Here is a 14753-nt window from a genome sequence, read left to right as displayed (position 1 = left end):
GAGCAAGATGCTGTCTGATTCCTTCTGGATTGAAGGTTCCGTGATTCCTAGCGTCAGGCTGTGAAAGGGAGGGAGACGATGAGCAGGGTTAGGTTCCAGCTGAGTCTCTGGGGGAGTCGGGGGGAACCTCCTGAAGAAGATCCGGAGGAGACAGTCCGTGGTGGGCTGGAGTGTGGTGCCTGTGGAGGCAGGCTGGGCCTGGCTCTGGGTGCGACGTGGCGCAGTGAACAGGCGGTGTGCTGGGGTACCGAGCTGGCTGCAGGAGTGCAGGGCGGTGGGAGAGGGCAAGAGAGGGAAGCCCTGGAGTCAGGTGTGCTCCCCACCCCTAATGCAGGGGGTCTCTCAGAGGCGAGGTGGCAGGAGAGGGGCAGTCAGGAGGGATGATGAGCGTAGTTCCTTAGAGAACGACAGGGCCCTGCTGCCTCCTGCCTGATTTCCTCAGCCTCCAGAAGGCCCTCCCTGCCGCACAACGGCAGTCGTTTATTCATTCCTTCAACCATTTTACCAGTATTTACTGAGTCCCTCCTCTGTGGCTGCTGTTGGGTACGCAGCTGTTAGCAAATCAGGCTGGGGTCCAGTTCTCACAAGATTTACGTCCTTGGTGAGGCACGGGAGAGAGCAGACGGATGCGTGATTAACCAGACACGTGGGCTGGCCCACTGGGGATGCTCAGACCTGGTGGCTTGCTGCCTCTTCCTTTCGGGGTTAGATGCACACTGTGCCCTTACTTGGAAGATAACTGTACTGCTGCTGACCACGCCTTCACAATCTGGGTTAAACTCACTTTGATAAAGGAAAAAAAGCTTTTTCAGGTTAACCCCACTCTGAGTGTCCTCCACCAGCTCCCAGTGGGGACTTGCAGGCTCTCTTTTGCGGTATCTTTGACACACATGGCAATGGCCTTTTCCCAGTGCTTTTCCCTCCTTTCTTGGAGGTTGCTGCATCTTGGGCACGCTGTTCTGCCCTCTGCGAACAGGAGCTAGGAGCTGGAGAGGAGGGAAGACTCACGGAGGTGTCCAGATGTGAGCAGGAGCCTCCCGCTGTGGGTCCCACAGGGCCCCTGGTGTTAGAATGCGTTCAGTGGGAAGGACTCCTGGAGATCTGGGAATGGCCACGCCAGAATGATAGAGGCTGTGCTGGAATCAGAACCCAGGAAATCGGTAGTCTAAAAGTTGCTCAGAGGTGTCATTTAGGCATTGGGAAATGTTCAGAAATAACAGAGAAGGTCTAGACACCAAAACTCTTCAAGCACAGACTTTCTCTCCCCGCTGCAGCTGCAAGATAAAGCACATGTTCGTGAATCCAACCCATCCTCTTAAGGGTTTCAAGGAAATACTGCCCTGTCCTAGTTTGTGTCCTTCTTGAGGCGGTTCCCTGAATGCTAATGTTAGGACACGTATTGAGGGGAAGCCAGCAGCTCTGCTTTTAATTAAGGAAATCTCACATGGTCTTTTAACAACCAAAAACCAGACAAAACAATATAGCTAAAACTGGGAAATGGCTTCTTTTTCACGTCAAATGATGACTTTTAGAAGCGGTTTGTTTTGCCAACATCCTCCCTGGCCTCTGGTTCCTTTTCTGCACCCCACCCCCAGGGCCTGAGTTCCTCAGGGACCATTTCCAGTGTGGGCCCAGGGCCGCTGCCAGGCCTGGGCGTCCTGGTAACAGGTGCTTGGCTATGCGAGAGCGCTTGACAGTCTCACTTGCAGAGGGGCCGCTCCTCACCTTGCTGCCAACCCACACAGGAAGAAGGGGCTGGACCCTGCTCGAAACAGAAACAGATGCAGTGCGCTGTGTTTATTTCCTGGTTTGGTTTAGAGTTGTAATGCTTTGCCTGTGAGGGGTCTGCGAAAGACCAGCCTCCGGGAAGCCTGGGTGTCGGCTTTACCTTTGTCTGAAATAGAGGCGGTGCACCCGTGTGCCCAATGACCGACACACACTCACAGATGTCGGGTGCCTGCCTCTACCCGGTAAGTCACTGCACCCGCCATGAGGCTGTTGTCACTGCAGGAGCAGGTGACTGCCTTCTGGCCCCAGCTCAGGGCTTCTGTGTCCTGCCAAATAAAGTAGGTAGAGGAAACTGGACCCGGTTAGTGGTGTTTGAACGTATTTTTTGTTTGTTTATTGGAACTCTTTTTTTCCAAATGAAATCTCAAGAGGAACTCCAGGATATAAAAGAGTGAAAAGAGGAACCACTGTGGTTGAAGCTGAGAGTGGGACCCCTTCCTTCTCTCCCTCTGAAAATCCCCAAGGCATCTCCTGGACCCTAAGGCTCAGAGGAAAGTCTGGATACCAGGGACTCAATGCATTCGGTGGTGACTTGGAGCTTAACATTTTATTATTTTATATCTTTCTCCTAGATGTGTTCTCCTTTAGGGCAAGAACTCTCTCATTTTTTGTTGTACCCTGAGCACCTAGTGCTTCATACACAGTGGTAACTTGAACCAAGAATCAGGAACCAGTCGTAGTTTGTAACTTCTGGCCTTCTTGACTTAGTCTTATAATCCATTGTGAAGCCTGTAGTTCTTCTGTCTCCCAACACACCCTCTTGCTTTTTCTACTTAGAATGCTACTATGAGCCAGGTGTTGACTCTCCTGGGCAGGCCCCAGTTCCCCTCATGGATACACAGCGGTCATTTCGTGTCACAGCCAGCATACTTTTCCCAGTGTGTTCCCGGAGCCCTTCCCATGCTGACTGTGGTCAAGTTGGTGACCTGCCAACAAAGTGTGAGCCCTTCGTAAGGTGTTCTCGTTTGGAACATCAATTTTCAAGGGCCCCTGAGCCCAGGATTCCCTGTGCTCTGCCTTCTCTACCAGTGCTCGATGACCTTCACAGTGACCTGTTCTAAGTGAACTCAGGTTGTGTGCTCATCTGATTAGAAAGGAATTTTTTTCTTGGATATCAGTGTTCCAGCGTTCCATCTGTCCACTGAAGGAGTGATGGTTGATATTGCCAATGTAGGGATGCTTTATTCAAGGGGAGTACAGATCAAATTGATTATTGTAAAACAATGTTAAATTCTGTTTACAAACATGTATATTCTCAGGAGACTATATCGTTTGGAAGAATACAAAGTATTTATTGTTGGATACATTTTATCAAAACTTTAGAAAAGTAAGTTTTTATTATGGGTCTTATGGGAAATTTTAAGCATATGCAAAGAGAGCATAACATAATATTACCCACATGTTTATTAGGTAGTTTCAACAATTAGTATTTCACGACCCATCTTGTTTCATTGATATATTTACCCACTTAATTTTGTTATTTGGAAGCAAATAACATGTTATTTGAGGCAAATATTATTTATTTGTTAAATAACAAAATGTTATCTTTTCTCTTGTTTTTGAATTTTTGAATTTTATTTTATTTTTTTATAGAGCAGGTTCTTATTATCCATCTTATACATATTAGTGTATATATGTCAATCCCAATCTAAAAATATGGAACGCTTCATGAATTTGTGTGTCATCCTTGCGCAGGGGCCATGCTAATCTTCTCTGTATCGTTCTAATTTTAGTATATGTGCTGCTGAAGCGAGCACCAAAATGTTGTTATCTTGAAGCAAATTCTGGGCATCATATCATTGCAACCTTAAATATTTCAAACATTTACATTTTATTTTAAGATTTTTTTGATGTGGACCATTTTTAAAGTCTTTATTGAATTTGTTGCAGCATTGCTTCTCTTTTTTTATGTTTTTTGGTTTTTTGGCCACGAGGCATGTGGAATCTTAGCTCCCCGACCAGGGATGGAACCCACACCCCCCTGCATTGGAAGGCAAAGTCTTAACCACTGGACCCCCAGGGAAGTCCCTCAACCACTTGCGTTTTAAAGATACATTCTGAAATTTGATCATGTTTTAGCATCAATGCATTTGCCTATGAATTTACTGAACTGCTATCCTTTATATGCAAACTTATTTTTTCAGTGTCACTATTGGTGATCAGCAAGTATGTATATATTCTATTCCCCTCATTTTCTCACAGAAAAGGGCATTAGTGTAATCTGGTCCGCACTTTGCTTTTTTCACCTAACAGTTTATCCTGGAAATTGTTCCTTATCAGTATAGGTGAGTGGACCATGATCACAGCTTTATACCAGGCTTACTGATCTATAGGACAGCGGAGAGGAGCCCTAGCTTCTTCTTCCCCTGGGCCGATGCTGTTAACTTGGTGGTTTGAAGCATGTACCACCTTCCTTTGAGGACCATGGGTCTACTTTAGATGAAAATGGTTGCAGAACACGCTAGCCGCCTACAGATTGCGTTTTCATGTAGTACATGTTAAAAATATACTATAATAGGGCTTCCCTGGTGGTGCAGTGGTTGAGAATCTGCCTGCCAATGCAGGGGACACGGGTTCGAGCCCTGGTCTGGGAAGATCCCACGTGCCGCGGAGCGGCTGGGCCTGTGAGCCACAATTACTGAGCCTGCGCGTCTGGAGCCTGTGCTCCGCAACGAGAGGCTGCAATAGTGAGAGGCCCGCGCACCGCGATGAAGAGTGGCCCCCGCTTGCCACAACTAGAGAAAGCCCTCGCACAGAAACGAAGACCCAACACAGCCATAAATAAATAAATAAATAAATAAATAAATAAATAAATAAATAAATAAAAGATAAAGGGGCCATGTAAAAAAAATACTATAATATATACTATATAGATGTTTATATAGTATATCAAGACAGTGTACTCTGTAGGATATCAAGTTCCCTGTGGAAACTTTGGGTAACTGACACTTGTTTGCCTTTCTTTCAGATTTAATTAACCCGCACCCAAATGCTTCTGCAGAAAAAGCCAGAAATGTCCTAGCTGTGGAAACTGCCCCTGGAGAGCTGGTGGGAGAGCAAGCTGCAAATCAGCCCGCCCCAGGGCATCCAAATTCCATTAACTTCTCTTTGAAACAGTGGGGCACTGAGCTCAAGTGAGTCTTTGGAAAGCAGCATGTGAAACTGAAAATGGCTTATTTCTGATAATGTATGTTATAATTTTATATATGAAATTATAAAACCACCTGACATTTGTGAAAGCATTTACCACAAGGTACTTTTGCATATTTCGTTATTCTTTTAGCTTGTATGGAACGCCTATTACGTGCCTGTTGCTGTGAAACACTTTCACACTCGTGGTTTAATTGCTTGACTCTGTGAGGTGGGTCATATGGTTGACATTTTACAGAGACAGCAGTTGGCTCAGGAAGAGTCCTTGTCTAAGGTCACAAGTCTCCCAGGCTGCAGAGTTGAATGAGCATCACCACAATCAATTTTAGAACATTTTCGTTACCCCAAAAAGAAACCCCAGTACCCATTAGCAGTCCCTTCCCCTTTCCCCCAAACCTCTTGCTATCCGGCCCTTGGGAACCACTAATCTACTTTTTGTGTCAATGGATTTGCCTGTTCGGGTACTTCATATAAATGATATCATACAGTGTGTGGTCCTCTGTGTCTTGCTTCTTTCACCGAGCATAATGTTTTTAAGGTTCATCCATGTTGTAGTACGTATTAGTACTTCATTTCTTTTTTTTTTTTGTTATAAATTTATTTATTTATTTTTGGCTGCGTTGGGTCTTCGTTGCTACGCACAGGCTTCCTCTAGTTGTGGCGAGTGGGGGCTACTCTTTGTTGCAGTGCGTGGGCTTTTCATTGTGTTGGCTTCTCTTGTTGTGGAGCACAGGCTCTAGGCACGTGGGCTTCAGTAGTTGTGGCTCGCGGGCTCTAGAGCGCAGGCTCAGTAGTTGTGGTGCATGGGCTTAGTTGCCCCATGGCATGTGGGATCTTCCCAGACCAGGGCTCGAACCCGTGTCCCCTGCATTGGCAGGCGGATTCTTAACCACTGCGCCACCAGGGAAGTCCCCATTTCTTTTTATTGAGCAATAAGATTCCATTATGTGGGTATACCACATTTTGTTTATCCATTCTTCAGTTAAGGGAAATTTGGGTTCTTTCCACTTTTTGGCTGCTATGAATACAGCTGCTATAAATATCTGTGTGCAGGTTTTATGTGGACATAAGTTTTCGACTTCTTTGAGTAAATACCAAGGAACACGATTGCTGGATCTTATGGTAAGTATGTTTAGTTTCGTAAGAAACTGCCAGTCTTCTGAAATGTACCACTTTGCCTTCATTTCTACCAGCAATGAATGAGAGTTCCTGTTGCTCCACATACTTGCCAGCATTTTGTGTTGTCAGATTTTTGTCATATGATGACATATGATGTGACGCATTTTTCATATGCTTATTTGCCACCTCTGTATCTTCTTAGATGGAGTGTCTGTTAAGGTCTTTGGCCATTTTTTAATTGGGTTGTTTGTTTTCTTATTATTGAGTTTTAAGAGTTCTTTGTATATTTTGGGTAGCAGTCCTTTATCAGATGTGTCTTTTGTAAATATATTTTCACAGTCTGTGGCAGTTGTTTAATTCTCTTATATTGCCTTTCACAGAGCAGAAGTTTTTAATTTTAATCAAGTCAAGCTTATCAATTATTTCTTTCAAGATTGTGTCTTTGGTATTGTATCTAATACCTTCACCATACCCAAGGTTGTGTAGGTTTTCTTCTGTGCTAACTTGTAGGAGTTCTATAATTCTGAGTTTTACATTTATGTCTATGATCCATTTTGAGTGAATTTTTGTGAAGTGTATAAGGTTTGTGTCTAGATCCTTTATTTTGCATGTAGATGTCTAGTTGTTCCAGCACCGTTTATTGAAGAGGTTATCTTTGCTCCATTGTATTGTCTTTGCTTTTTTGTCAAAGATCAGTTGACTGTATTTATATGATTCTATTTCTGGATTCTCTGTTATGTTCCATTAAGGTATTTGTCTGTTCTTTTGCCAATACCACGCTGGCTTGATTACCATAGCTTTATAGTAAGCCTCAAAGTAGAATAGTGTCAGTCTTCCAGCTTTGTTCTTCTTCAGTATTGTGTTGGATATTCTGGGTCTTTCCCCTCTCCATGTAAACTTTAGAATCAGTTTGTCAATAACCACAAAATAACTTGCTAGGATTTTGATTGGGGTTGCATTGAATCTATAGATAAAATTGGGACGAACTGACAATGTTGAGTCTTTCTATTCATGAGTGTGGAATATCTCTCCATTTATTCTGTTCTTCTTTGATTTCATTCATCAGAGTTTTGTGGTTTTCCTCATACAGATCATGTATATATATATATATATATATATATATATATATATATATACTTAGATTTATACTTAAGTACTTTGCTTTCTGGGGTGCTATTGTAAATGATATGGTGTTTTTAATTTCAAATTCCACTTGTTCACTGTTGGTATATAGAAAAACAGTTGAATTTTGTATATTAATCTTATATTGTACAACCTTGCTGTAATCACTTATTAGTTCCAAGAGTTTTTTGGTTAACTCTTTCAGATTTTCTACATAGATGGTTGTGTCATCTATGAACAATTTTATGTCTTCCTTCCCAATATTTTAAATTTCTTTTCTTTGCCTTATTGCATTAGCAAGGACTTCCAGTACAGAGTTGAAAAGGAGTGGTGAGAGGGGACATTGTTGCCTTGTACCTGATCTTAGTGGAAATGCTTCAGGTTTCTTACCATTAAGTATGATGTTAGCTGTAGGCTTTTTGTAGATAGTCTTTATCAGGTTGAGAAAGTTCCCTCTATTCCTAGTTTACTGAGAGTTTTTATCATGAATGGGTGTTGGATTTTGTCAGATGCATTTTCTGCATCTGTTGATATGATTATGTGATTTTCCTTTTCTAGTCAGTGATGTGATGAATTACAATAATTGATTTTATTTTTTATTTTTAAAATTTATTTATTTTTATTTATTTATTATTTTTGGCTGTGTTGGGTCTTCGTTGCTGCGCGTGGGCTTTCTCTAGTTGCGGCGAACAGGGGCTACTCTTCGTTGCGGTGCACGGGCTTCTCATTGTGGTGGCTTCTCTTGTTGCGGAGCACAGGCTCTAGAGCGCAGGGGCTTGAGTAGATGCGGCACATAGGCTCAGTAGTTGTGGCTCGTGGGCTCTAGAGCGCAAGCTCAGTAGTTGTGGTACATGGGCTTAGTTGCTCCGCAGCATGTGGGATCTTCTTGGACCAGGGCTTGAACCCATGTCCCCTGCATTGGCAGGCGGACTCTTAACCACTGCGCCACTGGGGAAGCCTCCAATAATTGATTTTAGAATGTTGAATGAGTCTTGCATACCTTGGATAAATCTCACTTTGTTGTGAGGTATAGTTTTTTTATACATTTTTGAATTTGATTTGCTAATATTTTGTTGAGGATTTTTATATCTGTGTTCATAAGAGACATTGGTCTGTAGTTTCTTTTTTTATTCTTGTTTTGGTTTGCCATTAGGGGAATGCTGCTCTCATAGAATGAGTTAGCAAGTATTCTCTCTGCTTCTATCCTCTGAAAGAGATTGTAGATAATTAATATAACCTCCTGGGACTTCCCTGGTAGTCCAGTGGTTAAGACTCTGCACTCCCAGTGCAGGGGCCCAGGTTTGATCCCTGGTCAGGAAACTAGATGCTGCACACCACAGCTAAAGATCCTGCATGCCACAACTAAAAGATCCTGCATGCCGCCACTAACGGTGCCGTACATGGCAACGAAGATCCCGTGTACTGCAACTAGGACCTGGTGCAGCCAAATAAATAAATAAATATTTTAAAGATTAGTATAATTTCTTTCTTTAATGTTTGGTAGAATTCATCAATGAACCCATTTGAGCCTGTACTTTCTGTTTTGGAAGGTTATTATTGATTCCATTTTAAAAATAGATATAGGCCTATTCAGATCTTTTATTTCTTCTTGTGTGAGTTTTGGCAGATTGTGTCTTTCAAGGGATTGGTCCATTTCATCTAAGTTATCAGATTTATGGGCATAGAGTTGTTCGTTGTATTTCTTGTGTATCCTTTTAATTTCCATGGAATCTGTAGTGATTTTCCCTCTTAATCTCCAATATTAGTGATTAGTGTTATTTCTTTTTTCCTTAGTTAGTCTGGCTAGAGGCTTATCACACTGATTGATCTTTTCAAAGAACCAGCTTTGGTTTCATGTTTTTTTTTTAACATTTATTTAATTTATTTTTTGGCTGCGTTGTGTCTTAGTTGCGGCAGTAGGGACCTTTCGTTGTGGTGCACGGGCTCTTCATTGCGGTGTGCGGGCTTCTCTCTAGCTGTGGCACGCAGGCTTCTCTCTAGTTGTGGCCTGTGGGCTCCAGAGCATGTGGGCTCAGTAGTTGTGGCATGTGGGCTCTTTAGTTGTGGTGTGTGGGCTCAGTAGTTGAGGTGCACAGGCTTAGTTGCCCCACGGCATGTGGGATCTTAGTTCCCTGACCAGGGATCGAACTGGCATCCCCTGCATTGCAAGACGGATTCTTAAGCACTGGACCACCAGATAAGTCTCTGCTTTCATTTTTTTCAGTATTGATTTCCTGTTTTCAATTTTATTGATTTCTGCTCTACTTCTTATTATTTATTTTCTTCTGCTTACTTTGGATTTAATTTGCTCTTCTGGGGATTCCCTGGTGGCGCAGTGGTTGAGAGTCTGCTTGCCAGTGCGGGGGACACGGGTTCGAGCCCTGGTCTGGGAGGATCCCACATGCCGCGGAGCAGCTGGGCCCGTGAGCCACAATTACTGAGCCTGCGTGTCTGGAGCTTGTGCTCTGCAACAAGAGAGGCCGCGATAGTGAAGAGGCCCGCGCACCGCGATGAAGAGTGGCCCCCACTTGCCGCAGCTGGAGAAAGCCCTCACACAGAAACGAAGACCCAACACAGCCATAAATAAAAAAAAATAAATAATTTAAAAAAAAAAAGCTGATATATAATTTGCTCTTCTTTTTCTAGTATCCTATGGTAGAAACTTGGATTATTAATTTTAGATCTTTTTTCTTTTCTATTATATGCATTCAATGCTATAAATTTCCCTTTAAGCTCTGCTTTTGCTGCATCCCACAGATTTTGATAATTTATGTTTTCATGTAGTTCAGAATATTTTAAAATTTCTCTTGAGATGTCTTCTTTGACTCCTGTTAGTTGGAACTGTGTTGTTTAATCTCCGCATACTTGGGGATTTTCCTATTACCTTCTGTTACTGATTTCTGGTTTAATTCCACTGTGGTCTGAAAACAGATGTTGTGTGATTTCTGTTCTTTAAATTTGTTAAGGTGTGTTTTATGGCCCGGAATGTGGTTTGTCTTGATGAATGGTCCATGTGAGGAAAATGTATATTCTGCTCTTGTTGGATGAAGTAATTTATAGGTATCATTCACATCAAGTTGATTGATGGTGTTGAGTTTGACTGTGTCCTTATTGATTTTTTGCCTGCTGGATTTGTCTATTTTGGAGAGAGGGGTGTTGAAGTCTCCATCTATGATAGTGGATTCATCTATTTCTCCTTTCAGTTCTATCAGTTTTTGCCTCACATAGTTTGATGCTCTGTTGTTAGGCACATACACATTAAGAATTGTTATGTCTTCTTGGAGGATTGACCACTTTATCATTATGTCATGCCCTCCTTTATCCCTGATAACTTCCCTTACTTTGAAGTCTACTCTATGTGAATTTAATATAGCTCTCCTGCTTTCTTTTGATTAGTGTTAGCCCAATATATTTTTCTCTATTTACTTTAATCTATTTGTGTCTTTATTTAAAAGTGGGTTTCTTGTAGACAACATATAGTTGTGTGCTGATTTTTGATCCATTCTGACAATTTCTGTCTTTTAATTGGTACATTTACACCATTGACATTCAAAGTGATTATTGATATAGTTGGATTAATATATACTGTATTTGTTACTGTTTTCTATTTGTTGTCCGTGTTCTTTATTGCTATTTTTGTCTTCCACTCTCTTAACTGCCTTTTGTGGTTTTAATTGAGCATTTTATATGATTCCATTTTCTCTCCTTCCTTGGCATATCAGTTATACTTTTTTTTTCTTTTCTTTTTTTACTTTTTTAGTGGTTGCCCTAGAGTTTCCAATATGCATTTACAACTAATCCAAGTCCACTTTGAAATAACGCTATCCACTTCACAGGTTGTGTGAGTACCTTATAACAACAAAATAATCCTAATATCCTCCTCTAGACCCTTATATAATTGCTGTTATTCATTTCACTTATATATAAAGCATACATAGCACATATATACATAATATGTATGCATAAGCATACATAATATATGCATAATATAAGCTTGCACATATATAAAATGTACATCAGTATACCATACATAACATGTATACATAAGCATACATTGTTGGTATTATTATTTTGAACAAACTGTTACCTATTAGATCAATTAGAATAAGAAAAATAAAAGTTTTTATTTTACTTTCACTTATTCCTTCTTCAATAATCTTCCTTTCTTTATGTTAGATCTGAGTTTCTGACCTATATTATTTTTCTTCTCTCTAAAGAACTTAATACTTCTTGCAAGGCAAATGTACTAGCAACAGATTCCCTCAATTTTTTTTTTTTGGTCTGAGAAAGTCTTTATTTTTTTTATTCTCCTTTACATTTGAAGGATAATTTCACAGTTTACAGAATTCTTAGTTGGTGGGATTTTTTTTCTGTCAACACTTTACGTATTTCAGTCTACTATTATTTGCATGGTTTCTGAGGAGAGGTCAGATGTAATTATCTTTGTTCCTCTATAGGTAAGGTAGTTCTTTCAGAATTTTTTATCTTTGATTTTCTGTAATTTGAAAATGGTATGCCAAGGTATGGGCTTTTTGGCATTTATCCTGCTTGGTGTTCTCTGAGCTTGCTGGAGCTGTGGTTTGGTGTCTGAGGTTAATTTGGGGAAATAATCCATCATTATTGTTTCAAATATTTCTTCTTTTCCCCTCTCTTTCTTCTACTTCTGATATTCCCTTTATGCATATGTTACACCTTTTGTGGTTGTCCCATAGTCCTCAGATATTCTGTTCTTTTTTCTTTCCTTTTTTTTCTTTTTCCAGTCTTTGTTCTCTTTGCCTTTTAGTTTTGGAGGATTCTATTGAGATATCTGTATGTTCAGAGATACTTTCCTCAGCTGTGTCCAGTCTACTAATAAGCCTGTCAAAGGCATCCTTCATTTTTTTGCAGTGTTTTTTTACCTATAGCATTTCTTTTTGGTTCTTTCTTAGAATTTCCATCTCTGCTTACACTGCCCATCTGTTCTTGCATGCAGTCTACCTTATCCATCAGGGCCCTGAGCATATTAATCATAGTTGTTTTAAATTTCCCGCCTGATACTTCCAACATCCCTGCCATGTCTGGTTCTGATGCTCGCTTGTCTCTTCAAACTGTGGAGGTTTTTGCCTTTTAGTATGCCTTGTAATTTTTTGTTGGTAGCTGAACATGATGTTCTAGGTAAAAGGTAACTGCTGTAAATAGGCTTTTAGTAATATGGTGATGAGGTGTGGGAGGTGAGGAAGTGTTGTGTAGTCCTATGATGAGGGCTCAGTCTTTTAGTGAGCTTGTGCCTCTGGAGTTTGAACTTGGCAAGTGTTTCTCTGTGTTTTTATTCCTCCCTTAGGTGGGGCAGGATGGCTAGAATGGGCTGGAGTTGAGTATTCCCCTTCCCACAGGTCAGTTAGGCTCTGATAATACCCAGGTTAGGCTCTGGTTAATAGTTTTCCTGGAAGGCAGGCCTTGTTAAGAACAGAGTACTCTGGAGTATTTAAAAATTATTTCTTTTCCCCTCTCCCTGCCAGAAGCCAGAGGGAATTTTTCTCTGGTAGTCACTGTGGGAACCTGGTCGAGCTCCTGGAGGTAACTCTCACAATATTGTGGGGACCCCTATGACAGGCCCCCTGGAGTTTTTAACTCGCAGTTGTCTGTACTGAGCCTCCAGCAAGTCATCAATTACGGTGAGTTTTCCTACCCCGGCACTGGTTCCTTAGGTGACTCTGTGCTCTAGGAAGCTGCAACTCCCTGTATTGGCCTGTCCTTCCAGTACTGGGGATAGCAGTTTGCCCTGTGTCCTCCCTTCTCTTATGGATCCAAGAAGTGGCTTGTTCCCTGGTCACTGTTTCCCCATATTCTCACTCCCTGAGCTGCTGTGTTCCGGCCATTCCATACCTTGCTCCTCACCCAGGACCTTCACTCATGGTGTGCCCTTCTGCTCGGGGTGCCCCATGTCATCTGATTCAGTCCTTTGCCAGCCGGTACCGAAGGTAAGGTGGGAGGGAGGAGGCAAGGTGGGGCTGGCTCCCTGGGTGCCTGCCACTAGAGCAGCACTGCTTTCATTGATTTCAACCTGTTGGACTTCTCCTTAAAGAAAGGGTTCTATGCTCCTAAACATGTTAGAAAGCCACCAAGAGGTTCTCCCTTTCTTTTACAGGTTGAGAAGCTGAGGCTTAAGAGAGGTAATGAAACCACAGAAATGCGTCTTGATGGGGGGCTCTGAGGAGCTCCGGTTCTTTATGTCTCAGCACAGGAAGAATTCTGTGAGAGGCAAAGTGATAGATAAGAAGTGGTTTATTACAATAGGACACTTGTGAGGTTTACAAGCGGGTGGGCAAGAGGGTGCCTCCCCAAGAACTTAGTGGGCTACAGTTTTATAATCGAAGGAAAAGAGGGGAGGGGGAAAAGACCATCTTCTTCCTCACTCTTTGAGTCTTCCATCATTAACTCCTCCGACATGTTGGGAGGGGGAGTTTTTGACCCTGTATGGCCCATCCAGGACTGTCATGGTGCTATGGAAAAATTATTTCAGGTCTCCGTATAATGAGGGTCTTTCACTTTGAAGGGTCACTTTTCCCAAATTATTGCTTTTTATGTGTGCAGAGCACGTCCTAGGGGTCATTAACTTACTGACGTCACAGGGCAGGATGTGGGTATCATTCCACCATTGTTTTATTGTTTTGGGACATGTCTCATGCTTCTGTTGCATGGTTTTGTTGCTAAGCAAGCCTGCTTGGCTTTGTTGCTAGGCAGGCCTGCTTTCTTGAGAGATCATTAACTTACAGGGGTCTCCCATACTTTTTTCTTTACTTACGTTCCCTTAGTGGAATTAACTATTTAATCACCTACTTTGTCCCTTTACTCTGTCCCTATCAGTAAAGTGACTTGCTCAAGACACATAGCAGGTGTATGGCAGATCTGAAAGGCACCTTGGGTGCCTTGATTGGAGCCCGGTGTTCCTTCCACCTCTCATTGTAAGAACATATTCGGGAAACTGTTGATTTGCCAGATTTTCATGCCTAACTAGCCTCATCTGCCCTCAAAGTTAGATAATGGAAACGGGGGGGAGACAGACCTGTAACACTGGCGGCTTTCTGATTATGGAGTGTGTCCAGCCTAGGAAAGTGAGCACGTGTCACCTTTACTTGTAACAACTGACTGTTCACTTTCAGGGTTAAAGGTCACTTGGAGTTATCTTCTGTCAGCTGTGCCTTCCCACTGTAGCCCAGTGATTAAGAGCCAGACAGCTGAGTTCAATTCCCAGATCTGGATAACTCAGGCAAATTACTTAACTTTCATTTGTAAAATGGGGGTAATAATCACATATACTTCAGGAGATCAACATGATGATGACAACTTAAGCTGACCCTCACTAAGTACTAGATGAGGGCTAGTTGTTGCCATTTTTGGGGGAGACACAGCTCATGGCAAAACCATTCTCCACGGAGGTCCAGGGGGACACTTCCTGTAGAAACTCTGATGTTTATTGATTGGCATAGGGATCTTAGGTGTTTATGGTTTTTGTTTTCTTTTTTTACTTATGGCGTGCTTAACGAAGGTTTAAATAAGATGCTTTAGGTGCGTAGAGAGATTTTAATGATCAT

General features: G+C 42.0%; 1 protein-coding gene and 1 non-coding gene across 6 annotated transcripts in view; one reads left to right on the top strand and one right to left on the bottom strand.

Moving 5' to 3' along the window:
* Positions 1-14753, top strand: part of TBC1D2B (TBC1 domain family member 2B) — an 89050-nt gene that overhangs the window by 25923 nt on the left and 48374 nt on the right. For all 5 annotated transcript variants that reach the window (XM_007198507.2, XM_057544782.1, XM_057544784.1 and 2 more), the window contains one exon: positions 4757-4922. In XM_007198507.2, the coding sequence (XP_007198569.2) occupies positions 4757-4922 (166 nt within the window). The remainder of the gene's footprint in view (positions 1-4756; positions 4923-14753) is intronic.
* Positions 3439-3545, bottom strand: LOC114236636 (U6 spliceosomal RNA). Its single transcript, XR_003622532.1, has one exon. It is a non-coding gene; the product is annotated as a U6 spliceosomal RNA (small nuclear RNA).

Source organism: Balaenoptera acutorostrata, chromosome 3 (assembly GCF_949987535.1).
Source record: "Balaenoptera acutorostrata chromosome 3, mBalAcu1.1, whole genome shotgun sequence".
NCBI classification, from domain to species: Eukaryota; Metazoa; Chordata; class Mammalia; order Artiodactyla; family Balaenopteridae; genus Balaenoptera; species Balaenoptera acutorostrata.
The sequence above is the reverse complement of the archived record's forward strand: the minus strand, read 5'-3'. Positions and strand labels throughout refer to the sequence as shown.